The 27,989-nt window shown below is 39.4% G+C and overlaps 2 protein-coding genes across 2 annotated transcripts; both read left to right on the forward strand.

Annotated features, from left to right (window-relative positions):
* The first annotated feature begins 2,686 nt into the window (after window positions 1-2,686).
* LOC109410390 (zinc finger protein OZF-like) lies at window positions 2,687-4,379 on the forward strand. Its single transcript, XM_062857669.1, has 3 exons — window positions 2,687-2,975; window positions 3,034-3,964; window positions 4,024-4,379. The coding sequence occupies exons 1-3, from the start codon at window positions 2,862-2,864 to the stop codon at window positions 4,320-4,322; spliced, it is 1,344 nt and encodes a 447-aa protein (XP_062713653.1). The 5' UTR covers window positions 2,687-2,861; the 3' UTR covers window positions 4,323-4,379.
* Window positions 4,380-4,867: 488 nt separating this feature from the next.
* LOC115260623 (mucin-2-like) lies at window positions 4,868-27,731 on the forward strand (the record flags this gene model as incomplete). The annotated part of the gene is made up of 4 exons (XM_062857257.1): window positions 4,868-5,010; window positions 5,175-5,304; window positions 6,227-6,467; window positions 26,989-27,731. Coding segments are annotated over exons 1-4 (1,257 nt in total), but the record flags the coding sequence as incomplete, so codon positions are not given.
* Window positions 27,732-27,989: the final 258 nt, after the last annotated feature.

The raw sequence follows: 27,989 nt of genomic DNA on the forward strand, positions 1-27,989 counted from the left end.
TGCTTCTTATTAACTGGTATTTGTTCTTAGAAATAAAGTGAAGCCATCGGACATACCTACTTGGAGCACAAACTCAGTCGACGCTGAAGCATGAACGATTTCAACAAAGGAATCAGTGAATTATTTGTTTTACCGATTGTTTGCAGTTTTTACGTATAATATAATATAATGTATTACATAATTGAAGGATAGCAAAAATAATGTGGCTTTTTTTTAGATTGTTTGAAAGAAATCAGCAAAAACATTCAAACAAGGCACTGCACCATCGCCGTAAAGTTCACATGATAATCATGTAACCGTGAGTTCCTCATTTGTGAGTGCCGCCACATGCTAGTCAGGTCATTGTTACATGAAAAGTTAGGTGGACGAAAACTACCAATGTTTTCATGTAACTTGGACGTGAAAACTTTTCAGAGTGTGCCTTAACTGGCTATAACTTTAAAATGGTCAAACTCATCGCAGTTTTTTTTACCCTTATTCGAAAGATTATTGAATTTTCTATCAAATGGCATCTTTGAATCGATTGGTTTAGTTAAATAACTAAGTTTTCTAGAGCAAAATAGCTAAAAATAGCGTGTTTTAATTTGTTTATGTCAATAATCTTTGAAACAAGTGTAATAAATTAAAATTCTTTCTTTGGCAAAGTTGTGGCCCTTGTTCTATTCTACAATTCGTTCTTTGACATCAAACTTCTAACTCTTATCGTTTTCTTGCAATTTTGATTTAAATGTGCGGCACAGTGCGCAAAAAGGTGCTTACCATGGCGATTGCAAATTTATGATCTGAAATGCGACGTTCAAATCGAAATTGCAAGAAAACGATAAGAGATAGAAGTTTGATGTCAAAGAACGAATTGTAGAGTGAAACAGGGGCCACAACTTTGCTAAAGAAAGAATTTTAATTTATTACGCATTTTTCAAAGATAATTGACAAAAACAAATTAAAACACACAACTTTTAAGCTATTTGCTCTAGAAAACTTAGTTATTCAACTAAACCAATCGGTTCAAAGATGCCATTTGATAGAAAATTCAATAATCTTTCGAATAAGGGTAAAAAACTGCAATAAGTTTGACCATTTTAAAGTTATAGCCAGTTAAGGCAATAAGAGTCAAAAACATGGGGAGTTCAATAACTACGTAACGGTTGAGATTTGACCATATGCGTAGAACAATTTTTTTCACCATTTATGATCCTCTATCACCCTTTAAAAAGTTTGCACTCAGGAACCTAAAACCCTGTATATAAAAATGAATTTCTGTCTGTCTGTCTGTCTGTCTGTCTGTCTGTCTGACCGCTATGGATTCGAAAACTACTGGACCGATCGGTGTGAAATTTTGTATGTGGGTATTTTTGGGGCCGGGGAAGGTTCTTAGCTTGGTGCGGGACCTCTCCGGTCTCTGGAACGGGGGGCTCCCATACATATGACTTCACCGGGGACGTCCCTATGGAGCTGCATGTCAAAAAACACAGTAGGCAGGCAGAACGACGTTTGCCGGGACAGCTAGTCCCTAATAAAAATGTATTATACACTGCTGATAGTGTGAATGATTGTATCATTCCATGTATGATCAATATGATAGCCCGAAAGGGTTGTTAAGCACGTTGTATCATATTTTTCTATTAGGGATGTCAACTTCGTATATAATCCATTTTACGAGCCGATTTTATGAATGAAATTTTGACAGGAGGTAGCGTCCAAACCCGTGAAAATCAATATCATCATCAACATTGTTGTTATTTCGTAAAATGGCTCATAGTCTGCAGAATAATCAGTTGGTTGACTTTGCAGGACTTTATTTTATCGACTCTCAATGAGGTACAGATACAGGTGGCGCAGATAAACATTGCAAACCACTAGTTGTCTCTTTTGTTCCACCGCTGATTAAATGCAACTCAATTAGTGACGTCACTAATTGAGTTGCATAAGATCAGCGGTAGAACAAAAGAGACAACTAGTGGTTCGCAATGTTTATCTGCGCCAAGGAGAATACATTTTACTAAGGTGGCGCAGATAAACATTACAAACCACTGGTTGTCTCTTCCATTCTTCTGGTGTTCTTATGGAACTGAAATAGTGACGTCACTATTTTAGTTGCATAAGAACACCAGAAGAGTGGAAGAGACAACCAGTGGTTTGCAATGTTTATCTGCGCCACCTTAGTAAAATGTATTCTCCTTGTATCTGCGCCACCTGTATCTGTACCTCATTGATCGACTCTGGTGTGTGCTATAGACACTATAGATTCCATAGACTCGCGGAGACATGGTTGAGCAATACGATTTTAGTATGTTTTTCCGTGAATTTAGAGTGTACCGAGCGAATATGACGTCACGCAATCCACTGTCGCTATTGAAATCGTGACGTCATGCTCCAATGAGAGTATATTACAGGTGAGGAAGAAGAAGAGATGGCTATGTATTAGTAAGCAAAGAAAAATGTAAACACAAATAGTGACGTCACTATTTGACACGCGTTCTTATGGGAGCTCGCTTTACTTGTAGTAGTGATATGTTTTGCACCAAACACGGATCTCACGCACACGAAGTGTCTCTTCCACACCTTCATTAGACTCTCATTGGTCATGCTCGTTTGGCTACACGAACTGACAGTTCGTTTGGCTACAGTTGTCTTCGCCTTCGCGAGTCTATGGAATCTATAGTGTCTATAGTGTGTGCAAGAGTGTGCATAAACCTGAATGTTTTGATCTAAACGAAGTCAGCGTTTGTAAACAGCAGTAGAGTTCTGATAGAAATTTCCTAATAAATTAGTCAAAAATCGTTTAAAATAAGACTAAAACATTGTAATCAACTATAAGATATTAATTAAAGTAAATTTCTATTTAGGAAGACACTAGTTCTATGAGCAATAACGTTTCCTGTGTAGCATGTCGGACTCGTGGATCCGGGATGGTGGCCATCTACCACCATCCCAACGGATTAGATCAGATGTTCACTTCCGTTACGGCGGTTGAGGTGGGTGCAGTGTAGATTACCTTGTGAATAATCAAAAACTAATTATAACTATGAACAGGTTGAACCAGAGGATCATCTCTGCATTCCGTGCTACGACGATTTGAAAGCGGCACATCTCTTCAAACAAAAGTGCATCCAGAATAACATCCTTCGAATCAGTCGTCCTTCAACGGGCAGATCTCGCGTCGAAGTGGGACAAGGTCAAGAAGTGGTTGCTCCACAACCCAATGTAGTCGTTCCATCAAAAGTAGAGCTCGTTCCGAGTGCCGAAATTTCCACTACAACTATTGCTGATGGGGACATCCTTGAGGAACACTTGGTTATAAGGTCTGATGTTTCGGAAGACGAGGTTGAAGAGGAAGAAGATGACGCCGAGTTGCTGGAAGAGGACGTTATTGTAGAGGGCAAAGTGATCCTAGATGGTTTGGTGCCCGCTGAAACCGCTGAGCCAGACGAAGCGGATTCTGCCGAGGATGTTAAACCAGGCCCTAGTCACGATCTTGTTCAAAGTGCCGACGAGCAAGCCTTTGCAACCGCTCCGGAGGAGGAAGCACATTCCATCCGCTGCGATGAATGCAACAAAGCATTCAAAAAGCTCCATCTTCTGCAAAGACACATGAAGGCTTGCCATCAGGGCGCAGATTCTACCGACGACTGCGGCGAACAATCCACTGCAGGAGCGTTGGCCACGCTTCCGGCGGTGCACAATTTGATGTGCGAGTTCTGCTTCCAGGAGTTCTCGGTCCTGGCGGAAAAGTACGAGCACGAAACGGCACACATGACCGAGCCCAAACCGTTCAAGTGTCCGCACTGCCAGAGCACCTTCAAGGACAAGGTTGGCCTCCGGAGTCACATAAGGATCCATTCGGCGGTCAAGCGCTTCAAGTGCCAGTACTGCGAGATGCGGTTCCATCAGCGGGGAAATTTGACGGCTCACGAGCGGACTCATGTGGGAGCGAAGCCGTTTTTGTGCCCCCAGTGCGGAAAAGGTATGACGATAAGGATTTAGACTGTTTATAGTTATTACCAATAACATTTTCAAACCTAGGTTTCGCCGAGAGTGGTAATCTGAAGAACCACATTCGATATCACACGGGCGAACGGCCGTACGCATGCTCGGAGTGCCCGAAACGCTTCCGGACGCACTATTCGCGAACGGTGCACTACAGGTCGCACAGCAACGAACGGCCCTTCCGGTGCGGTGAGTGCGACAAGGGCTTCTACTCGTCCGGTAAGTTGATCATTCACCGGAGGGTGCACAGTGGCGAGAAGCCGTACAAGTGCGGTTCCTGTCCGGCCAAGTTTGCCGATAGCAGTGGATTGAAGAGGCATTCGAAGACGCATTAACTGAACGGTGAGTTGAAAGGTTGTTGGTGGAGAAATGAAAGATCTGGTTTGGATAGATGTCGAGCATTCTAGTGGTTTGTGAAAGAAAGCCATCTATCTAGTCGGTATGTGTATGTGTCGGTCCAAGAACCTATCTGCCACACGATATACACATGCAAAAGGGTTATTAGCCGAGGAATCAGGTACCTATAAGTATAAGTTATCTATAGGTTGACGGAAAAATGTCTTTTAGAACTGGAAAAGATTGCAATCTGAGCTATACCCTAGCTAGGTAGTTTCGAAACCCGGTGAAACGGGATGGTTTTCGGAAACTAATAAGCTAGAAGTCAGCGATTTGAGTTACAGTTTTGGAATTGAATTAGATAGTGCCACCGTTTATTGAAGATGCTGAAGGATATACCGCCCTTCGGTGGGGGAAGTGAGAGAGCATTTCGATGCGTACCTGTTGTGGAAAAATGTTGAAGATCACGAGGAGAAATTCAGAACGTTGACACGTTTGTGGTTAAACTCCGGAAGCAAGCTGTTCATTGCGGCTATGGAGATCAATGGAAAGTATCATAGAGGACCAAATCATCGCGACGACGGCAAACGCAGAGCTACGGAAGAAGTGTTTAGAAAAAGATCGATCGCTGGAAGAAGTGCTCGGGATCGGTCTGACCCTGGAATCCGTTGCGATGCAGCCAACAATGTGGGACCAAGGGACAATCGAAATCGAAAGCAGGGACGGTCCACATCGAAGAAACCACGTCTGGAAATGCTGTGCCCGCAGTCAACTCTGAACCTAAACTAACTAAACTAAAAGTTCAAATCCTGTAATCAAACCGGACATTTCGCTAGATGCTATTTTTTTAGGAGGAAGAAAGTCGATGCACCTCATCCACGGATAATTCGGCAAGTCGAGAACGTCACAACTGTGCAACGCGATAACGAGGACAAGAACAGCGAAATCTTCAACCTTTTCCATCTTGGATCGAAGCGAACCGTACGTGTAGAAGTTGGAGGGGTTCCCTTTTCCGTTTGTAATCGACGCCGGTGCAGACGAGGACATATTTTTTATATCCTTCAAAGGAAGAATATGAAAGATGTTGACAAGTCCAAAGCTTATGCAGTCTCTGCTGTGTGGTCCAATGACCACACGTATTTATACTACCTTAGGTAGACATAATGAATCATACCTAGACATTTAGGTACTGTAATGAATAGTATTTAATGTAGGTAGATATCCTATGCACACAACCATTAGGTAGACACTACAGTCCTTTCCCCTTTAGAAAACTCAGAAAGTCATCATTAAAATAATAATAGCACAAATAAACTGACGAGTCCGTCACTTTCAAAGAACATAACTATTCGCTAACAAAACTACAAAAACAAAAAGACGATTTCGTCATCCCAATATCGGCAACTTTACCAAAAAGTACAAATAACACAAATCCATTCACCAAAACATAACATATGACAATTCCGCCACAAAAGAATTTCGTTCACCACAAAAAATAACATTTCGTTATTACCAAAACAAAAAGACAATTTCGTCAATGCAACATCGGCCAAAAAGAACATTCTGTTCACAACATAATGGCAAACCATAAAAGAACAATTCTGTTCTCCACAAAAATAACAATTTGTTATTACAACAACCTGAAAACTTAAAGGAAATAATTTCGGAATAACTCAAAAGAAATTACACGTTCCTTGATCCTCGTCGCCACTTTTATATCCTTCAAAGGAAGAATATGAAAGATGTTGACAAGTCCAAAGCTTATGCAGTCTCTGCTGTGTGGTCCAATGACCACACGTATTTATACTACCTTAGGTAGACATAATGAATCATACCTAGACATTTAGGTACTGTAATGAATAGTATTTAATGTAGGTAGATATCCTATGCACACAACCATTAGGTAGACACTACAATATTGAGCGAGAATGATTGGCAGACGCTGAAGCTAATTGGATTTACAGCGTACTCGGTGCGAAAGGAAAGTACGAAGGTATTCAAGGCATACGGATCCAGCCGTCCCTTGATCGTCCCAGGCGAAGTAGACACAGACGTGAAGACCAACGACAGGAACATCGACATAATCTTCTATGCCGTCATTGCCGTCCTTGGTGGAAAGTGCTCTCTTTTGTCCGGAAATAAAGGTAAGAATGAATCATTTATTTATTTGAGTAAAGGAGTTTGAATTGAATGTTCAATTAAAATAGTAACATCCGCATTGAATTGGTGCTGTTACTAGGAATTGAGGCAAACATCAAAATTGATCAAACTGTACCTCCGATTCGTCAAAGATTACGTAGTATCCCTTTTCCTCTTGAGGAACTAACTTTGAAAAAGCTAAAAGAATTATTGGAGGAACACGATATAATTGAACGTGTCAACGAAGCATCTGAGTGGGTTTCACCTAGGTTTGTGAATCGGAAAAGTACAAATGAGGTCCGCATCATTGCTGATATTCGAGAGGCAAATAAGGCTATTGTCAGAGAAATCCATCCACTACCTACCTACAGTCGAACAAATAACCATGGAAATAGGCGGAAACAAAGTGTTCACTAAACTGGACATAAAGCAGGTTTTTCATCAAGTTATGCTTCGTGAAAAATTCCGTTACATTACCACCTTCATACCTGGTTGATCGTAATAATCGATTATATCCTGATTCCTGCTAAAAGTTCGAAGGAATTGACCGTGAGGACCAAAATGGTGTATGACCGGCTAGAACAATATAATGTTCCTTGAACTCAGAAAAAGTAGAGGCAAATGCCAAGGAATTTGAATTTCTAGGATATTTCATCACTGAGAAAGGAATTTCTGTTTCACGCTCAAAACTAAACGCAATTTAAAGGATGCAAATGCAACCACCCAAGTCAGCGTAAGAAGTACGAAGTTTTCTCCCTCCTTTAATTACTTTAATTACTTGGTCAATGATATTTATTGAAGTTATGAATATTCTAACTTTTTATACCTAGAAATTGACTCTAGGCTTTGGCGTTAGTATTGGCCTGCGAGAAGTTTTATTATTATTTGTATGGGGATTTTTTCTGGCTTATCATATCAATCATAAGCCTTTACTCGCAATTTTTGGGGAAAGATTAAAACCATCCCCCAGAATAGAACGTTGAAACACAGACTGTGGTTGGAAGTTACGACTAATGGCATACAACTATGAAGTAATGTGCTTATGTCAATCAACTCCAAATATGGGCGAAAGTTATGATGAAGAATCAGAAAAAATAATCCGAGTAATAGCTAGCAATGTTTGCCCAAATGCTTTGACAATAGATGAAATCATATCAGCTACTAAGACTGATGAAGAATTGCAGGAAATTATCAGATGGTTCCCATATATACAACTCGAGGCGTTGGCCAAAAACGTTATACAGATATAAAAAGTTAGCCGAAAGTCTCACAACAGTTTGAAATATTCAACGTAGGGTCTTGCACCATTTGGGCAGGTGTACCTATTTTGGGCACTTGCCGCTATAACTAAGTCAATTTCAAACCGATTGATTTGAAATTTTGTATAGAGTTAGGCACGTACAGTATCTAACCCTAAACAAAAATTCAAATCAATCGGTTTGATATTGACTTAGTTATAGCGGCAAGTGCCCAAAATAGGTACACCTGCCTAAATGGTACAATACCCTATTGTCATTCCAAGAAGTTTGCAGGGCCAAGTTTTGAAGTTAGCCCATGATCCACATCTCGGAATGTCATCTATGAAACGTCGTTTGAGATTAAAAGTGTAGTGGACTCGGATGGATCAAAATGGTGGAGGATTTTGTTCATAGCTGGAATGTATTCTAGTTTCTGAGCCCAATGTTACCCCTATTACAAGAAGTGTAATGCCTGATGGACCATGGAAAAAGATTGCTATTGATTACACAGAGGTTGTTTCGGGTCAACATCTACTCGTTGTTACTGATTACTTTTCCCGATGTGTAGAAACTATCCTGATTCAATCGATGACGGCAAAAAACACTGTGATCAAACTAAGAGAAGTTTTTGCCAGGTGAATAAATGCCAATGAAATAAATTTGAACCTGTGGTTCAACCATACCATACCCGGGTAGAGCGAAAAGGCAAATGAAGGGTAAATTTTACCATAAAAATAGAATGTTTGGATGGCAAAATTTGCTATTAGTTTGAAATAAGAGGTAAAATAACAAAAATAATACCGTCTGCCCTCGTTGGTTTGACCGCATCTAATCTGAACACTTTTTAATTTGACACCCGTTAATCTGCACATCGTTCAAACTAAAAATGATTCAAACGTCATTCAGCTCATGGAACGGGGTGAAACGGAACGCATAATCAAAACAAAACAGCAAAAAAGGTTAACGTCAGTGGGGTTTTCGATGCCAACAGGGCTACTAGAAGTTCAAATAATTAAAAAATGAACCCCGTTGGTTTGCATGAGGTGTCGTTCAAACCAACGGGGGTAGACGGTAATTAAATTTCTATGCCTTCTTGTTATGAAAATATCACCTTTAACACTTTAATGCGCCTCCAACGGTTCATTGCGAACCGGTTGGTACAGATGGAGTATGGCTGAATTATCAGAAATGCTCGATATACAGGAGGGACCTGCTGGGGCCTAGTAGTTTCTATACCCAGAAAACAGTTCCGGTTGATTAAGTCTGGGAGGGTTTCGAGCAGACTTTGAACTGTTGTCTGGGCTTACCACTATTCGGTTAATTTTAACAATTCAATTCAAATATGTAATAATTAGTAGTATCTCGTGTATTCAATTTGCTAATACATCCACGCAACATTTAATGTGCTATCATAATTTAATTTTCTCTATAATTATGTTTATATATGATAGTTTTGTGAGTAAACTCTAATATGTTTCGAATGCCTAATGCTTGATAATGTTTTCTTACGATATCAATTTAAAATAACTAAGAAACTAATAGTGGGAAGTGCAGCATTTAATAGTGCTTGCTTTTAGATTCGAAGCTAACGTGTGATCAAGACGAAATCGACAAAAACCGACTACTTCGACTTTGACTAACGTAGACTATTTATGACAAATTAGAGATTTTTACATTTTTCGACTGAGTGTATGAAAGGTTTTCTTTAATTTGGACTTATTTGGACCGATGCTGAAAGTGCTAGGGATGTGGACGAAAAACAACTTTCATAGATAATAAAAACAGTAGTACACGGAAAAAAATCCATTCCCCTCATCATGAATAAACAATCATGTTCTTATGATGTCTGCCAACTCATAATATCATAATTAAAATTCATAATATCATGAATGAGTTGACCAGAAATATGAATAGAAACAAGCATTTTCATAAATTATATTCATGGTCGCTTCCTAGCGTTACACTTATCTGCCATATGCAATTATATAAATCGCGCGGTCGTCCAGCACAGACATGTGGAAAAAGTTGAACCTGCTATTTTTGCAAAGTTTTTATTTGGTTAGAGTTATAAATGTGCATATATGAGGAAATGGAACATCGAAACAGTGTGCCCGTAAGATTCGGCAGTTTGTTGGGAGTTGATTGACTAAAAAGTACACGCGCAAAAAGTAAACAGTGCCCAGTTCGCGTTTTCGTTGTGCCATCCGTCGTAGTTCCGAGTTTATGTACGGAGGGTGAAGCAAAGTGAGAATCGCGCGTTAATTTTCGGTAATTCTCTCTATTTTTCCGGTTTATCCATCGCGGTTAAATGCGCTAGCAGTTTTGCTAGCGCTAGCAAATTGCTTGCGCAAGCCAGTATGCTGATAGGGCACCATGCAGTACGTCGGTACCGCTGTATCGCGCTAGCAAAATAAATTTGTTTACACAACATTTCCGTACCGCTGAATTGCGCAAGCAAGATTTTTTGATACTGCGGCACGATACCTCCTGCACGCTAAGAAAATGATACTCTTAAATGAGTAAATTTCATACAAATGTTTGATAAATTGTTTGCCTATATTTGCGTATTATTTAAGCAGTTTTGGCAAACGTGCATTGTGCACTGTGTGTAGACTGAGAAAAACTATCGAAAAGGTTGAAAACCGGAAATTTTCGAACACATAAGTTGATTTTTCTTTCGCTAAGAAAATGTTACTCTAAAATGAGTAAGATTCACACAAAACTGGCTAAACTGGGACAGCTAAAAAAAATGAGTAAATTGCATTTCCAGCGATAGCGCTGGCCCAAGTGTAAAAATCCAACCAATTTAGACCGTATTAGTAGTTTACGCAACAAGGTGCAGAATGACGATTTTTACAGCACGAGTCGTACATTTATCCATCGAGGCTTGCCGAGTTGGATAATTACGACGAGTGCTGGAAAAATCGAGTTCTGCACCGAGTTGCGTACAACGTTTTTTGCAATTTCATAAATTACCCTTGAGGATAGTTTTAAACAAAACTTTTTCATCAATCTGCACACTGATGTTCATAGCCATGTTCAAGAAAATCTGATCATAACAGGTTATATTGTGCAGTTGTCACATTTTTTCAAAACTGCGTCCAGAAAGCATCAAGAAGTTGACCAAAACTGAAAACAGTGCTGTAATGGTTCATTACACAACGCAAATCAGTGCTGTAATGAACCATTACAGCACTGTTAATTTGGTGTGGGAAAGTAGGCCTTTTCCTGTCAGATTTGCGTGGAGTAAAACAGCCTATTACGATGAGAAATTGCAAAAAATATTTTTCACATCAGCAAGAATATTATACGACCTAAACTGATGAGATTTTCGCACTTGGGCCAGCGCTATCGCTGGGAAAAAATTAACTCATTTTTGAGTTGTCCCACTTTAGCTCCAAAATGAGTGAATTTTCTGACCGTGTACGTTAGACGTAGTGCTCTGGTTGCATATTAAATCTATCTAAATATCTATATAAAAATGCAGTGGCATACGTGGGACCGCGCATAACTCGCGAACGGAACGTCAGATTTCGGTCATCTTGGTTTCGTTCTGTTAGTTTTCACCCAAGGAAAGTTTATGAGGCAAAACACGATCAAATTGAGAATTTTTGAAAATCGATTTTTCGTGCAATTTGCGTACGCACGGGGACTTAATCTCGAAACGTCAAAAAACGCAGTAGGCAAGACAAAGTTTGTCGGGGTCAGCTAGTATATATATATATATATATATATATATATATATATATATATATATATATATATATATATATATATATATATATATATATATATATATATATATATATATATATATATATATATATATATATATATATATCGCATTTAGTTCACCACTGGACTGCGCCCTGTGTCTTCATAAGTGCGAAAACGTAAATAAAACTGCGCGATAGCATCAATTCAAATTGATGTCTTCGGTGCACTAATTCTTCGTTGTTTGCTGAACAAGTGCTCTGAAGACACCGAGTCGATTGGATGCAATCGCGCACTTTTATTTGCGTTTTCGCACTCTTGAAAACTAGTGCGATAGTCCAGTTGTGAACTGAATGCGCTATATAAAGGTGTATATTTTCAAGAGTGTGGTACTTAAACTGCATATGCACCACTGCATCGCGCTAGCAAAATAAATTAATAGATACGCATTTGGAGAAGAATCTGCAACTCAAAACAACTCCTGTCAAATTTTCTTTCATGAAATAAGCGATCAGCTGATCCGTAACGTCTCGTAAAATGGCTCATAGTCTGCTTTACGAGCCATGGATGAAAATCTGACAAGAAGTGGCAACCTAGCACGTGAATATCAATATCATCAACAATATTGTTAACTCGTAAAATGGCTCATTATTTTAATTTCATAATCCAGGTATTGTTTTCAGTTCAAAACCGAATTAGCGACACTTTTACTTCGACTTTCGCTGCTTTTGCCTTGCGTTAAACACAATGTCGGAAGAGACTTCCAGGTGTACAATGCAGCGCGCCACTTTTGAAAAAAGCAGCGGAAGTAAAAGAAAAAATGTCGCTGATTCAGTTTTGAACTGAAAACATAATAATGGCAACAAGTATGTTGCAATTAATAATTCTTATATTTCAATAAAGAAGGCACAATAAATGAGTTCGTAACGTCGAATGAAAGCATAAGAATCAAAAAAAAAAAACAATCAGAGGGAATTTTTTTAAATAGTTGGTATAGAGCATCTAAGTGTTATGAGCATAGAAAAATAAGGTTTTTTGAGACACTATTTCAAAAAATTCAGAGCCTCACTGGAAAAATGGCACCCGTAGGCATCTGCTGGATGTATTATCTACCATCTGAGAGTTTTACAGAGAGGTGTTTTTTGAAAAAGTGGGAATTTTTGAAATAGTTGGTATAGAGCACATATATGTGGTGAGCAAAGGAAAATAAGTATTTTTGAGTCACTATTCCGAAAAATTCAGAGCCTGACTGGCAAAATGGCACCGGTAGGCATCTAGCTGGATGTAATATCTACCATCTGAGAGTTTTCCAGAGAGGTGTTTTTTGAAAAAGTGGGATTTTTTGAAATAGTTGGTATAGAGCATCTAAGTGTTATGAGCGTAGAAAAATAAGTATTTTTGAGACACTATTCCGAAAAATTCAGAGCCTGACTGACAAAATGGCACCCGTAGGCATCTAGCTGGATGTATTATCTACCATCTGAGAGTTTTCCAGAGAGGTGTTTTTTGAAAAAGTGGGAATTTTTGAAATAGTTGGTATAGAGCACATATATGTGGTGAGCATAGAAAAATAAGTATTTTTGAGTCACTATTCCGAAAAATTCAGAGCCCGACTGGCAAAATGGCACCCGTAGGCATCTAGCTGGATGTATTATCTACCATTTGAGAGTTTTCCAGAGAGGTGTTTTTTGAAAAAGTGGGAATTTTTGAAATAGTTGGTGTAGAGCACATATATGTGGTGAGCATAGAAAAATAAGTATTTTTGAGTCACTATTCCGAAAAATTCAGAGCCCGACTGGCAAAATGGCACCCGTAGGCATCTAGCTGGATGTATTATCTACCATCTGAGAGTTTTCCAGAGAGGTGTTTTTTGAAAAAGTGGGAATTTTTGAAATAGTTGGTATAGAGCACATATATGTGGTGAGCATAGAAAAATAAGTATTTTTGAGTCACCATTCCGAAAAATTCAGAGCCTAACTGGCAAAATGGCACCGGTAGGCATCTAGCTGGATGTAGTATCTACCATCTGAGAGTTTTCCAGAGAGGTGTTTTTTTGAAAAAGTGGGAATTTTTGAAATAGTTGCTATAGAGCATCCAAGTGTTATGAGCATAGAAAAATAAGATTTTTTGAGACACTATTTCAAAAAAATTCAGAGCCTCACTGGAAAAATGGCACCCGTAGGCATCTAGCTGGATGTATTATCTACCATCTGAGAGTTTTACAGAGAGGTGTTTTTTGAAAAAGTGGGAATTTTTGAAATAGTTGGTATAGAGCACATATATGTGGTGAGCAAAGGAAGATAGGTATTTTTGAGTCACTATTCCAAAAAATTCAGAGCCTGACTGGCAAAATGGCACCGGTAGGCATCTAGCTTGATGTATTATTTACCATCTGAGAGTTTTTCAGAAAGGTGTTTTTTGAAAAAGTGGGAATTTTTGAAATAGTTGGTATAGAGCACATATATGTGGTGAGCGTAGAAAAATAAGTATTTTTGAGACACTATTCCGAAAAATTCGGAACCTGACTGGCAAAATGGCACCCGTAGGCATCTACCTGGATGTAGTATCTACCATCTGAGAGTTTTCCAGAGAGGTGTTTTTTGAAAAAGTGGGAATTTTTGAAATAGTTGGTATAGAGCACATATATGTGGTGAGCAAAGGAAAATAAGTATTTTTGAGTCACTATTCCGAAAAATTCAGAGCCCAACTGGCAAAATGGCACCCGTAGGCATCTAGCTGGATGTGGTATCTACCATCTGAGAGTTTTCCAGAGAGGTGTTTTTTTGAAAAAGTGGGAATTTTTGAAATAGTTGGTATAGAGCACATATATGTGGTGAGCATAGAAAAATAAGTGTTTTTGAGTCACTATTCCGAAAAATTCAGAGCCTAGCTGGCAAAATGGCACCCGTAGGCATCTAGCTGGATGTATTATCTACCATCTGAGAGTTTTCCAAAGAGGTGTTTTTTGAAAAAGTGGGAATTTTTTAAATAGTTGGTATAGAGCACATATATGTGGTGAGCATAGAAAAATAAGTATTTTTGAGACACTATTCCGAAAAATTCAGAGCCTGACTGGCAAAATGGCACCCGTAGGCATCTAGCTGGATGTATTATCTACCATCTGAGAGTTTTCCAAACAGGTGTTTTTTGAAAAGTGGGATTTTTTTAAATAGTTGGTATAGAGCACATATATGAGCATAGAAAAATAAGTATTTTTGAGTCACTATTCCGAAAAATTCAGAGCCCGACTGGCAAAATGGCACCCGTAGGCATCTAGCTGGATGTATTATCTACCATCTGAGAGTTTTCCAGAGAGGTGTTTTTTGAAAAAGTGGGAATTTTTGAAATAGTTGGTATAGAGCACATATATGTGGTGAGCATAGAAAAATAAGTATGTTTGAGTCACTATTCCGAAAAATTCAGAGCCCGACTGGCAAAATGGCACCCGTAGGCATCTAGCTGGATGTAGTATCTACCATCTGAGAGTTTTCCAGAGAGGTGTTTTTTGAAAAAGTGGGAATTTTTGAAATAGTTGGTATAGAGCATGTTAGTTGTTGAAATAGTAAAATAACATAAATATGAATTCTATTGTTAAAACTACAAATTAAAACTTACAGCTAGGATTGAGCAGGTTAAAATTCAAACTGTTATACACAACACCGAACACACAGTATGCCTAAGAATGTTAGTAACAATACAGTTAAAAACTAACAACACTCAACACAAAGTTACGACGACGATGCTGATGTATAGGTAGTCTTAGCGACCTGAGATTGCAATACGAGATTTTCGAAAATAACAACTCAAGTCAGTAGCCAATCGATCGTTCCACAATAAAGACGTGTAGATTAGAAATTTTCGTTCCTACAATAAAGTATCGGACTTTGGTTTCAATAAAGCTTGTGAATTTCAACGGAAAGTAAAGCGTTATCAGTGAGGTCGCCGAGGAAGAATTACACAATAGTGTCTAGTGTGGAGAGCAAGTTTAATTTGCGTGATTGGACAGAAGTGGTGGCTGGGAATTTGCACTAAAGCCAGAAAAGTGCCTTCTAAACCCGCGAACCGTGGAGGTTGAAGAACAGAGCACATATATGTGGTGAGCATGGAAAAATAAGTATTTTTAAGTCACTATTCCGAAAAAATCAGAGCCTAACTGGCAAAATGGCACCGGTAGGCATCTAGCTGGATGTAGTATCTACCATCTGAGAGTTTTCCAGAGAGGTGTTTTTTGAAAAAGTGGGAATTTTTGAAATAGTTGGTATAGAGCATCCAAGTGTTATGAGCATAGAAAAATAAGATTTTTTGAGACACTATTTCAAAAAATTCAGAGCCTGACTGGAAAAATGGCACCTGTAGGCATCTAGCTGGATGTATTATCTACCATCTGAGAGTTTTACAGAGAGGTGTTTTTTGAAAAAGTGGGAATTTTTGAAATAGTTGGTATAGAGCACATATATGTGGTGAGCAAAGGAAAATAAGTATTTTTGAGTCACTATTCCGAAAAATTCAGAGCCTGACTGGCAAAATGGCACCGGTAGGCATCTAGCTTGATGTATTATCTACCATCTGAGAGTTTTTCAGAAAGGTGTTTTTTGAAAAAGTGGGAATTTTTGAAATAGTTGGTATAGAGCACATATATGTGGTGAGCAAAGGAAAATAAGTATTTTTGAGTCACTATTCCGAAAAATTCAGAGCCTGACTGGCAAAATGGCACCGGTAGGCATCTAGCTGGATGTAATATCTACCATCTGAGAGTTTTCCAGAGAGGTGTTTTTTGAAAAAGTGGGATTTTTTGAAATAGTTGGTATAGAGCATCTAAGTGTTATGAGCGTAGAAAAATAAGTATTTTTGAGACACTATTCCGAAAAATTCAGAGCCTGACTGACAAAATGGCACCCGTAGGCATCTAGCTGGATGTAATATCTACCATCTGAGAGTTTTCCAGAGAGGTGTTTTTTGAAAAAGTGGGAATTTTTGAAATAGTTGGTATAGAGCACATATATGTGGAGAGCATAGACAAATAAGTGTTTTTGAGTCACTATTCCGAAAAATTCAGAGCCTAACTGGCAAAATGGCACCGGTAGGCATCTAGCTGGATGTGGTATGTACCATCTGAGAGTTTTCCAGAGAGGTGTTTTTTGAAAAAGTGGGAATTTTTTAAATAGTTGTTATAGAGCATCCAAGTGTTATGAGCATAGAAAAATAAGATTTTTGGGACACTTTTTCGAAAAAAATAAAAAATATTTCTATTCTGCAATTATCAACGCATCGCCTGGCTTTCGCCCATCTGTGTTGTCTTTTCACTAGGCAATACGTCTACCAATTGATGTTTATGGGCTTGCCGGACCAAGTCATGTAGCTAAGCCAAACACCCCACCTACAACTGTTGGGTAGGCACCATTGTCCCGCTTACTGATCTTTTACAGCTAGTTGTAGGTGCATGCGTTCGTGTAAGTATTTGTGTATGTTATCAACGACGACCTCCTCAGTCCCAAACCCAATTATCCCACACTACCCAAGTAACCACGCTGCTGAAGCCGTATGCACCGCACGCACAAAGCACACACACACCGACACGCACCACCCCACACAAACCACCATGGCCGAACAAAAGCGGAAAGCGGTGCCGTAATTTATGGACGTTCCCTAAACCATTTATAGTTTCGCCACACAGGTTTTGATTTTTTTTCTGGGATAAACATCTGTTATCTGTCATTTCGCGATTTGCCTTGTTTTGATGGAGCGTGCGAGCTACAATAGGCTGTAATAGTCATTTTACGAAACGACAACAGTGTTGATATTGATATTAACACTCACGGGCTTGGGCGCAACCTCCTGTCAAATTTTCATTCATGAAATGAGCGATCAGCTGATCCGAAACGTCTCGTAAAATGGCTCATTCTCGTTCCAATCTTTATGAAATTTGAAATGTGTATTGTCTGGCTAGTATGCTCTCAGTTTATGCAATAAAAAAATGATATTTTTATTCCCGCTGGTATGTAACCCCGTAAATGAAATTTTGACATCTTTGTTTACCTGGCTTCTTGAGTAAACAGTCAATGTTTTATTTAGAATGTTAAGTGTCACTCTTCCTTTTCCGGGCTTGTGACCGGCATGATAGATTTAACATTCTACCATTGGCGGAATTCCCACTAACATTCACCACATTAATATATGGAAATTTGATAATATAATAATCCCACATACTAGATAGTTGAAACTACAACCAAGATTCTCAACACCACTTTCCTACATTATAAAAATAGTGGAATCCCACATTTGAAAAAAGCTGAAATCTTCACCTCGATCCCTAACACCACTTTCCCACATTTTAAAAAGGTGAAATCTCCACCAGGATCCCTAACTCCACTTTCCCACATTTTAAAAAGGTGAAATCTCCACCAGGATCCCTAACACCACTTTCCCACATTTTAAAAAGGTGAAATCTCCACCAGGATCCCTAACACCACTTTCCCACATTTTAAAAAGGTGAAATCTCCACCAGGATCCCTAACACCACTTTCCCACATTTTAAAAAGGTGAAATCTCCACCAGGATCCCTAACACCACTTTCCCACATTTTAAAAAGGTGAAATCTCCACCAGGATCCCTAACACCACTTTCCCACATTTTAAAAAGGTGAAATCTCCACCAGGATCCCTAACACCACTTTCCCACATTTTAAAAAGGTGAAATCTCCACCAGGATCCCTAACACCACTTTCCCACATTTTAAAAAGGTGAAATCTCCACCAGGATCCCTAACACCACTTTCCCACATTTTAAAAAGGTGAAATCTCCACCAGGATCCCTAACTCCACTTTCCCACATTTTAAAAAGGTGAAATCTCCACCAGGATCCCTAACACCACTTTCCCACATTTTAAAAAGGTGAAATCTCCACCAGGATCCCTAACACCACTTTCCCACATTTTAAAAAGGTGAAATCTCCACCAGGATCCCTAACACCACTTTCCCACATTTTAAAAAGGTGAAATCTCCACCAGGATCCCTAACACCACTTTCCCACATTTTAAAAAGGTGAAATCACCACCAGGATCCCTAACACCACTTTCCCACATTTTAAAAAGGTGAAATCTCCACCAGGATCCCTAACACCACTTTCCCACATTTTAGAAAGGTGAAATCTCCACCAGGATCCCTAACTCCACTTTCCCACATTTTAAAAAGGTGAAATCTCCACCAGGATCCCTAACACCACTTTCCCACATTTTAAAAAGGTGAAATCTCCACCAGGATCCCTAACACCACTTTCCCACATTTTAAAAAGGTGAAATCTCCACCAGGATCCCTAACACCACTTTCCCACATTTTAAAAAGGTGAAATCTCCACCAGGATCCCTAACACCACTTTCCCACATTTTAAAAAGGTGAAATCTCCACCAGGATCCCTAACTCCACTTTCCCACATTTTAAAAAGGTGAAATCTCCACCAGGATCCCTAACACCACTTTCCCACATTTTAAAAAGGTGAAATCTCCACCAGGATCCCTAACACCACTTTCCCACATTTTAAAAAGGTGAAATCTCCACCAGGATCCCTAACACCACTTTCCCACATTTTAAAAAGGTGAAATCTCCACCAGGATCCCTAACACCACTTTCCCACATTTTAAAAAGGTGAAATCTCCACCAGGATCCCTAACACCACTTTCCCACATTTTAAAAAGGTGAAATCTCCACCAGGATCCCTAACACCACTTTCCCACATTTTAAAAAGGTGAAATCACCACCAGGATCCCTAACACCACTTTCCCACATTTTAAAAAGGTGAAATCTCCACCAGGATCCCTAACACCACTTTCCCACATTTTAGAAAGGTGAAATCTCCACCAGGATCCCTAACACCACTTTCCCACATTTTGAAAAGGTGAAATCTCCACCAGGATCCCTAACACCACTTTCCCACATTTTAAAAAGGTGAAATCTCCACCAGGATCCCTAACACCACTTTCCCACATTTTAAAAAGGTGAAATCTCCACCAGGATCCCTAACACCACTTTCCCACATTTTAAAAAGGTGAAATCTCCACCAGGATCCCTAACACCACTTTCCCACATTTTAAAAAGGTGAAATCTCCACCAGGATCCCTAACACCACTTTCCCACATTTTAAAAAGGTGAAATCTCCACCAGGATCCCTAACACCACTTTCCCACATTTTGAAAAGGTGAAATCTCCACCAGGATCCCTAACACCACTTTCCCACATTTTAAAAAGGTGAAATCTCCACCAGGATCCCTAACACCACTTTCCCACATTTTGAAAAGGTGAAATCTCCACCAGGATCCCTAACACCACTTTCCCACATTTTAAAAAGGTGAAATCTCCACCAGGATCCCTAACACCACTTTCCCACATTTTGAAAAGGTGAAATCTCCACCAGGATCCCTAACACCACTTTCCCACATTTTAAAAAGGTGAAATCTCCACCAGGATCCCTAACACCACTTTCCCACATTTTAAAAAGGTGAAATCTCCACCAGGATCCCTAACACCACTTTCCCACATTTTAAAAAGGTGAAATCTCCACCAGGATCCCTAACACCACTTTCCCACATTTTAAAAAGGTGAAATCTCCACCAGGATCCCTAACACCACTTTCCCACATTTTAAAAAGGTGAAATCTCCACCAGGATCCCTAACACCACTTTCCCACATTTTAAAAAGGTGAAATCTCCACCAGGATCCCTAACACCACTTTCCCACATTTTAGAAAGGTGAAATCTCCACCAGGATCCCTAACACCACTTTCCCACATTTTGAAAAGGTGAAATCTCCACCAGGATCCCTAACACCACTTTCCCACATTTTAAAAAGGTGAAATCTCCACCAGGATCCCTAACACCACTTTCCCACATTTTAAAAAGGTGAAATCTCCACCAGGATCCCTAACACCACTTTCCCACATTTTAAAAAGGTGAAATCTCCACCAGGATCCCTAACACCACTTTCCCACATTTTAAAAAGGTGAAATCTCCACCAGGATCCCTAACACCACTTTCCCACATTTTAAAAAGGTGAAATCTCCACCAGGATCCCTAACACCACTTTCCCACATTTTAAAAAGGTGAATTCTCCACCAGGATCCCTAACACCACTTTCCCACATTTTAAAAAGGTGAAATCTCCACCAGGATCCCTAACACCACTTTCCCACATTTTAAAAAGGTGAAATCTCCACCAGGATCCCTAACACCACTTTCCCACATTTTAAAAAGGTGAAATCTTCACCAGGATCCCTAACACCACTTTCCCACATTTTAAAATGGTGAAATCTCCACCAGGATCCCTAACATCACTTTCCCACATTTTAAAAAGGTGAAATCTCCACCAGGATCCCTAACACCACTTTCCCACATTTTAAAAAGGTGAAATCTCCACCAGGATCCCTAACACCACTTTCCCACATTTTGAAAAGGTGAAATCTCCACCAGGATCCCTAACACCACTTTCCCACATTTTAAAAAGGTGAAATCTCCACCAGGATCCCTAACACCACTTTCCCACATTTTAAAAAAGTGAAATCTCCACCAGGATCCCTAACACCACTTTCCCACATTTTAAAAAGGTGAAATCTCCACCACTTTCCCGTAACCAGGAATGGGAACACTTGCATAGAGTTACATGCACTTGCTACTATCTATGTTCAGAAGCATGCTATCAAAAATGGTTTATGGAGGTGATTTACCTTGTAATTCGATCTTAAATTATGTCGAATACAGCAAGAGCCTCACACGCATACAAAAGTCGTAAGAAAAATATCTATGAGCGTGACTTTCTGAGCTGTAAATGTAAATTAAGCTCACTCTGTAAAGTCTACTAAATATCTTTTTTACCAATGTAATATGCGTGTGTGACTTTTATTAATTCGACAAAGTCTTGATTAAATTACAAGATAGAAATAATCCATATACAGGGTGTTAGGTTCGTGAGTGCAAACTTTTTATAGGGTGATAGAGGAACATAAATGGTAAAAAAAAATGTTCTACGCATATGGTCAAATCTCAACCGTACGTAGTTATTGAACTTTCCATGTTTTAGATTATTATTGCCTTAACTGGCTATAACTTCAAAATGGCCAAACTTATCGCAGTTTTTTCACCCTTATTTTGTTTTTGTCAATTAACTTTGAATAATGCGTAGTAAATTAAAATTCTTTCAAAGTTGTGGCTCCTGTTCCACTCTACAATTCGTTCTTTGACACTAAACTTCTATCTCTTATCGTTTTCTTGCAATTTCGATTTAAATGTGCGGCACAGTGCGCAAAAAAGTACTTACCTTGACAGTTGCAAATTTATGATCTGAAATGCGATGTTTAAATCGAAATCGCAAGAAAACGATAAGAGATAGAAGTTTGATGTCAAAGAACGAGTTGTAGAGTGGAACAGGGGCCATTACTTTGCCTAAGAAATAATTTTAATTTATTATACATTTTTCAAAGTTAGTTGACAAAAACAAATTAAAACACGCTACTTTTGAGCTATTTGGTCTAGAAAACTAAGTTATTTAACAAAACTAATCGATTCTAAGACGATGATAGTAAATTCAATAATCTTTCGAATAAGGGTAAAAAAACTGTGATAAATTGGACCATTTTCTAGTTATAGCCAGTTAAGGCAATAACAATGTAAAACATGGATAGTTCAATAACTACGTTATGGTTGAGATTTGACCATATGCGTAGAACAATTTTTTTTTCACCATTTATGGTCCTCTATCACCCTTTAAAAAGTTTGCACTCAGGAACCTAACACCCTGTATACCATTTTTGATATATTTCTCTGGGCAGAGATAGTTGCAATTGATTATTCCCATCCCTGTCCTTAAGACCAATTCTAGATTGAGTTCAAATTAGGGCAAAAGTCACATGATCGATTTCTCTTCATCGACTCTATCTTCTGCAAATTAAAGTGACAAGATGCAAGTTTGATTGAACTTTTTTACGTTTGGACGCAAGTTCGCATCCTAGCCTAGCGTTGTATGGCCAAAAAATGCAACCTGCATCGATGAAGAGAAATCGATCATGTTTCTTTCGCCCTTATTTAAACTCAATCTAGAATGTCCGGCAGTTTGGAAGAAAGATGAAAACTTCACCAGTATCGCCAACATAACGTGCTGATATGGTGAAATCCATACTAGTACATATCTCTTTGCCAAGTTAAAACATCTCATTTATCAATTACTGTTATTAATTTGACAACACCATTAATGCTTTTACTAAACGTTTCACCTTTGAAAAAGGCACAACAAGTATTGCAAATGTAATCGAAGTTATCGGGCAAGTCACGGCCAATACTTTCTCTTCCATCACAGTGGAAATGAAGCCAACGGCAACAAAGCTCACAGTAATGCATTTCTGCACTACTTTCTTCATTACATATTGGACATTTGTTGTAATCAATCGCTAGGCTCCTCATAATTAACTGTTGAATATCTTCTCGTTTTCGCGAAGGAGAGAACAAAATATTATTGGAATTTTGTTGTAGAATAAAATCATTGGTATCTTTTTGAAATAATTCTGCGTATTCATTTGACGTTGCACCCTTGTTACGATAGAATTTTAGAAATTGTTCGGCATTGTGTAAAACAAAAATACCACAATTAAAACCATCTGATTGCAGTTGACTTGGCAAGATATTTGAAACCCAATTTGCGGAATAATGTTTTGTTGCAGTATCTATCCCGTTATTTCCATAATAATTCAGACATTGTTTGAAATTTGTGAACAGGGTTAATCTAGACTGTTCAGCACTATAAAGTGAATCGGAATAATGAAACACATGTCGCTTGAAGTCAATTATTACCAACGAATAATGATTATTTTTTAACATAGGTGCAAATACTAAATCGTAATTATAAATTTTCTCTACAGTGTCGTACAGATTGCCATGTTCAACTGAAGAAATGCCTCCCAAAAATATTTTTTTTGTGTCATGACAAGATAGTGCAGTAAAGTTAATGTTGTCAAACTTGGAAAGTAAAAGTTTAAGTGATATTTCAAGTACACAATTAGACATGCACTGGCCATTTTGCAAGGTTTTGAAATCCGAAATAGATAATGGCATAAGCTTAATTTTTTCGTTGGTAACCAAATTGACATAAAGTTTCACATTTTCATTAAATAATATGTAGTAATCGTATTTATTGATTGCGCGATTATCAAAAAACAATGTCTCCCTTTTTAAAGTAACACCTTCCGTACTAATGTCTCGAACAGATGATACATTGTAGCCTGAATTATTGGTCTCCGAAATAACGCAGCCTCTCAAAGGACTATTTTCCGTTCCGTTTGCGTTACTTTTGTTAGTTTTTATTTGTTTGGACTTCGGTGGATCCTGTGATAACTCTACTTCATAAAAAGATCTCTTAGCAGATCCCAGTTTTACATCCTGCATAACAGAAAGAGCGTTTTTCCTCCTCCGTTTGAAAGTGTCTTGTGTATACAAATAATCATCAACGCTGTCAAACTCCATTTCATTCCTTTTGTCTGGACTATTGAGTGGAGTAGAGAACTTAGGGTTTATTAATTGTTTCTTATTATGACAACCTGGTTTCCTACTTTGCAGTGCTGTCATGGGAATCTGCTTTGAATAAGCCCCAATACTTAGGAAGTGCTGCTTCTCAAGCTCGTTGACTACCCTGATGATCTTCTTTCTACCATGTCCTAAATTAAGACTCATGGTTTCAAAATATTGTTTTAGTTCGGAAAATTTGCCTTCAATAGTTGCATTACTTTTCCGAACGTTTTTGTCATTTTTCTCATTTCGCTCATACTGATCTTCCAAAACAGGGATCCATAAAGGCAAAAGGTACATATATCTTTTGGCAAAACTGGTCAGAAATGACAAACGAGTTGCATAATTTGAGGTTTTTAACGACACATATTTTATGGCAGCAATCAAAATATTATTTATTTCTATATAAAACGGGCTATGCATGTATTGAGCTTTGCTAGATACATCTTCCACTAAATTGTTTTCTGTAGATTCATTGCTGATGACCTGATCTGCGCTATTTTTCTTAAATTGCTTCAAAAAGTTATACGCATCGGTATACGTTTTTGAACTTTCAGAACTAAGCAGAAATATACAAAAATTGTACCAATACTTCTTCAATTCTGTGTATGAAGTTTGGTGATACATTTCAGCTATCAGTGCCTTCACACAAGAAGATAAATGGCAGTCATTTTCTGCGAACATTTGATCTACAAGCTCATATTGCTTTTTTGTTAGATGAGCATTGCACAAATAAATAAAGCAAATTTTTGCAAATTGTGTTTTACGTTCATGACTTGATGCGTGAACTAACACGAAAGATTTTTTGATGTATTCAATTAACGACATGTTATTGAATGCCATACAAAGCGCATGCAAATTTCCCTTTGCATTATCGCTAACAACTCCTCTAAAAGGAACGCCATTGTTAGGATAACGTTTTAAATGCGAAGCCAAAAAACTACACAGGCCGTTTTGTAGTGTTATAGCTTTCAAATCCGAAGAAATATGGTAATACACTGGTATTGTTACTTGTTTATGGTCAAACTCACTTGAGGTGTGTTTCACTCGAACAACAAGCAATAAAAGCTGTAAATCCTTATTTTGGCATTCGTCCAAATATTCGAATAAACCAGCAGTTCCGTCAAAATAAGCTAATGGTTTAACCCCATTATTCCTGATGGCTTCATCGTGAAGTAACTCGTGGCTTTCAACAGAGTACAATTTGACGCCAAAAACACGAGCATCGATGTGCTGAATAAATTTGTTTCCCTCGTTATCAAACTTTGCACAAAGAGCCTTCAGAGAATCTTTGTCTCCATCGTTTTTGGCTAAGGCCATATGCCTAGCACCCTTGATGGTGTTTAAAGATTGCACTTGTGTGCAATTTTTATTCTTTACTTGCTCAAGCGACACCTGTTCTGCTTGTTCAAGAAATATTTGTTTTGGAGGCATTTTCAATGTTTTATCTTGAAGCCTTTCCATAGCAAGGCCCTTGCAAGGTTCGGTCATAAATACGTTGTGGCATATTTTTGTGTCATTAACGTACACATCAAAAATTAAACCATCTTGTTGTGGTAAAGAAGCAACATATTTGAATAATCTGCAAGGGTTCTCTGGTCGATAATGCTTGCAATACCCATAAATAATGATTTGTTTCTTGCTGTGTGACTGATTTTCAACACAGTACACACAATTGCGTTCATACAGATTCATCTTGTCCCGGAGGATTGTCGTGTACTTCGATTTGTCGAACCAACCTCCACGCTGGGGTTTGCGTTTCATATTGGAGTATGTTTCTTCATCGAAGTAACACGATTTGAGGTCATCCTTGGAAAAATGAATACTTGTAATAATTGACCACTTATTACATTTATTACCCCACGACACCCCAGTCAAATATGACTTAGAAGGTTTTTTGTCATTAGACAGATCCTTCTTAAAAACATCATATGATCTTTCAGGTGAGGTGACAACTGTATCGGTTTTTTTGACAACAGCCATACACTTTTCACAGACAAATTCTGATTGACTACAATCATTGTCTAAAATTTCTATTTCAGTTTCACATATCTGACATAATTTAACATCAATCGACTTGAAAACCATGCTATTGAGAATAATCCCATGAATTTCTTGTCGTTTCAGTTGAACATCGCCCAAAATTAAATCTTTTTGGAAGTTTCGCAAATTCATCACGCGCTGTGCATTAAAAATAACAAATATGCCACAATTAAAATTGTCATTCTGTTTCTCACTTTTCAGCGAGCTAAGTGTCCACTTTTTGTGCAAATAACGTGTGGCATTAGGAATACGTTGCTTTGCAAAATACGCCAAACATTCCTTGAACTTATTAAAGTACAAATTCTGTTTGTACTTCAACATGTTATCGTCAATGTTGGCAGAGTCCAAATAATAAAATATCGATTTTTTTCCATCGACAACTACAAGAGAATAGTGCTCATTGCAGTGTATTGGAATAAATAGCAACTCATAGTCGAAAACTTCTTTTAGTTCACCAATATCTTGCTTGATGATTTGCCGGAAGAACAGCATCGACTCGTGAATACTCAAACACTTCACGCGTTTGAAATGAAACTTTGATAAGCAAACTTTCATTCCAACTTCCAAAGCCCCAGCGTACAACTGTTCGCTGTCATAAAAAGATTTAAAATCCATGCCAAGGATTTCAACATTTGAAAAATGTTCGGCATAAATGGTAAATATCTCATAATCTGGAATTTCCCTAAAATATTCCAAATTAATTTCGTCCCGCATTTTCATCATTTCTGCCGCTTTTTCTTTACCATGTATTCCGATATTGCTTAGGCAGCTCACAGACTCTGACGGACGCAATTCTGGCATCAAAAATGAGAACGAGCTCTGCAGAATTGTATCCGCGTTATCATGCGGCTCCTTTTGCTTCCCCAAATTGAGCTCTGAAGATACATTCAGAGCCGTTTCTGGCAACAAAAAGGAAATACTTTGATTTTTCCCAAACCCACATTCGCCAGTGCCATCTTCCTTAGCGTCTGAAACAACAGGCTGATCTTTCACAGCTTTGCCGTCCGAAACGGCCAGTCCACCTCCCACCGCGTTGCCGTCCGAAACGGCCAGTTCCACTCCCGCCGCTTTGCCGTCCGAAACGGCCAGTCCACCTCCCACCGCGTTGCCGTCCGAAACGGCCAGTCCAACTCCCACCGCGTTGCCGTCCGAAACGGCCAGTTCCACTCCCGCCGCTTTGCCGTCCGAAACGGCCAGTTCACCTCCCACCACGTTGCCGTCCGTAACGGCCAGTTTCTCTCCCACCGCTTTGCCGTCTAAAACGGCCAGTCCACCTCCCACCGCGTTGCCGTCCGAAACGGCCAGTCCAACTCCCACCGCGTTGCCGTCCGAAACGGCCAGTTCCACTCCCGCCGCTTTGCCGTCCGAAACGGCCAGTTCACCTCCCACCACGTTGCCGTCCGTAACGGCCAGTTTCTCTCCCACCGCTTTGCCGTCTAAAACGGCCAGTCCACCTCCCACCGCGTTGCCGTCCGAAACGGCCAGTCCACCTCCCACCGCGTTGCCGTCCGAAACGGCCAGTCCAACTCCCACCGCGTTGCCGTCCGAAACGGCCAGTCCACCTCCCACCGCGTTGCCGTCCGAAACGGCCAGTCCAACTCCCACCGCGTTGCCGTCCGAAACGGCCAGTTTCTCTCCCGCCGCTTTGCCGTCCGAAACGGCCAGTCCAACTCCCACCGCGTTGCCGTCCGAAACGGCCAGTTCCACTCCCGCCGCTTTGCCGTCCGAAACGGCCAGTCCAACTCCCACCGCGTTGCCGTCCGAAACGGCCAGTTCCACTCCTACCGCGTTGCCGTCCGAAACGGCCAGTTCCACTCCCGCCGCTTTGCCGTCCGAAACGGCCAGTCCACCTCCCACCGCGTTGCCGTCCGAAACGGCCAGTTCCACTCCCGCCGCTTTGCCGTCCGAAACGGCCTGTTGATCTCCTTCCGCGCTGTCCTTCCTCTGCATCTGCCGCATGATGCCATGAAGCCGCAACTTGTTCAGCCGGATGGCC

Source organism: Aedes albopictus, chromosome 3 (assembly GCF_035046485.1).
Source record: "Aedes albopictus strain Foshan chromosome 3, AalbF5, whole genome shotgun sequence".
Taxonomy (NCBI): domain Eukaryota; kingdom Metazoa; phylum Arthropoda; class Insecta; order Diptera; family Culicidae; genus Aedes; species Aedes albopictus.

What these genes read in the sequence shown, in the direction of transcription:
- LOC109410390 (XM_062857669.1), top strand. Translation starts at nt 2,862, where the DNA reads ATGAGCAATAACGTTTCCTGTGTAGCATGTCGGACTCGTGGATCCGGG. An exon ending in CTTCCGTTACGGCGGTTGAG is followed by an intron (nt 2,976 to 3,033) that starts GTGGGTGCAGTG and finishes AACTATGAACAG; the next exon opens with GTTGAACCAGAGGATCATCT. An exon ending in GTGCCCCCAGTGCGGAAAAG is followed by an intron (nt 3,965 to 4,023) that starts GTATGACGATAA and finishes TTTCAAACCTAG; the next exon opens with GTTTCGCCGAGAGTGGTAAT.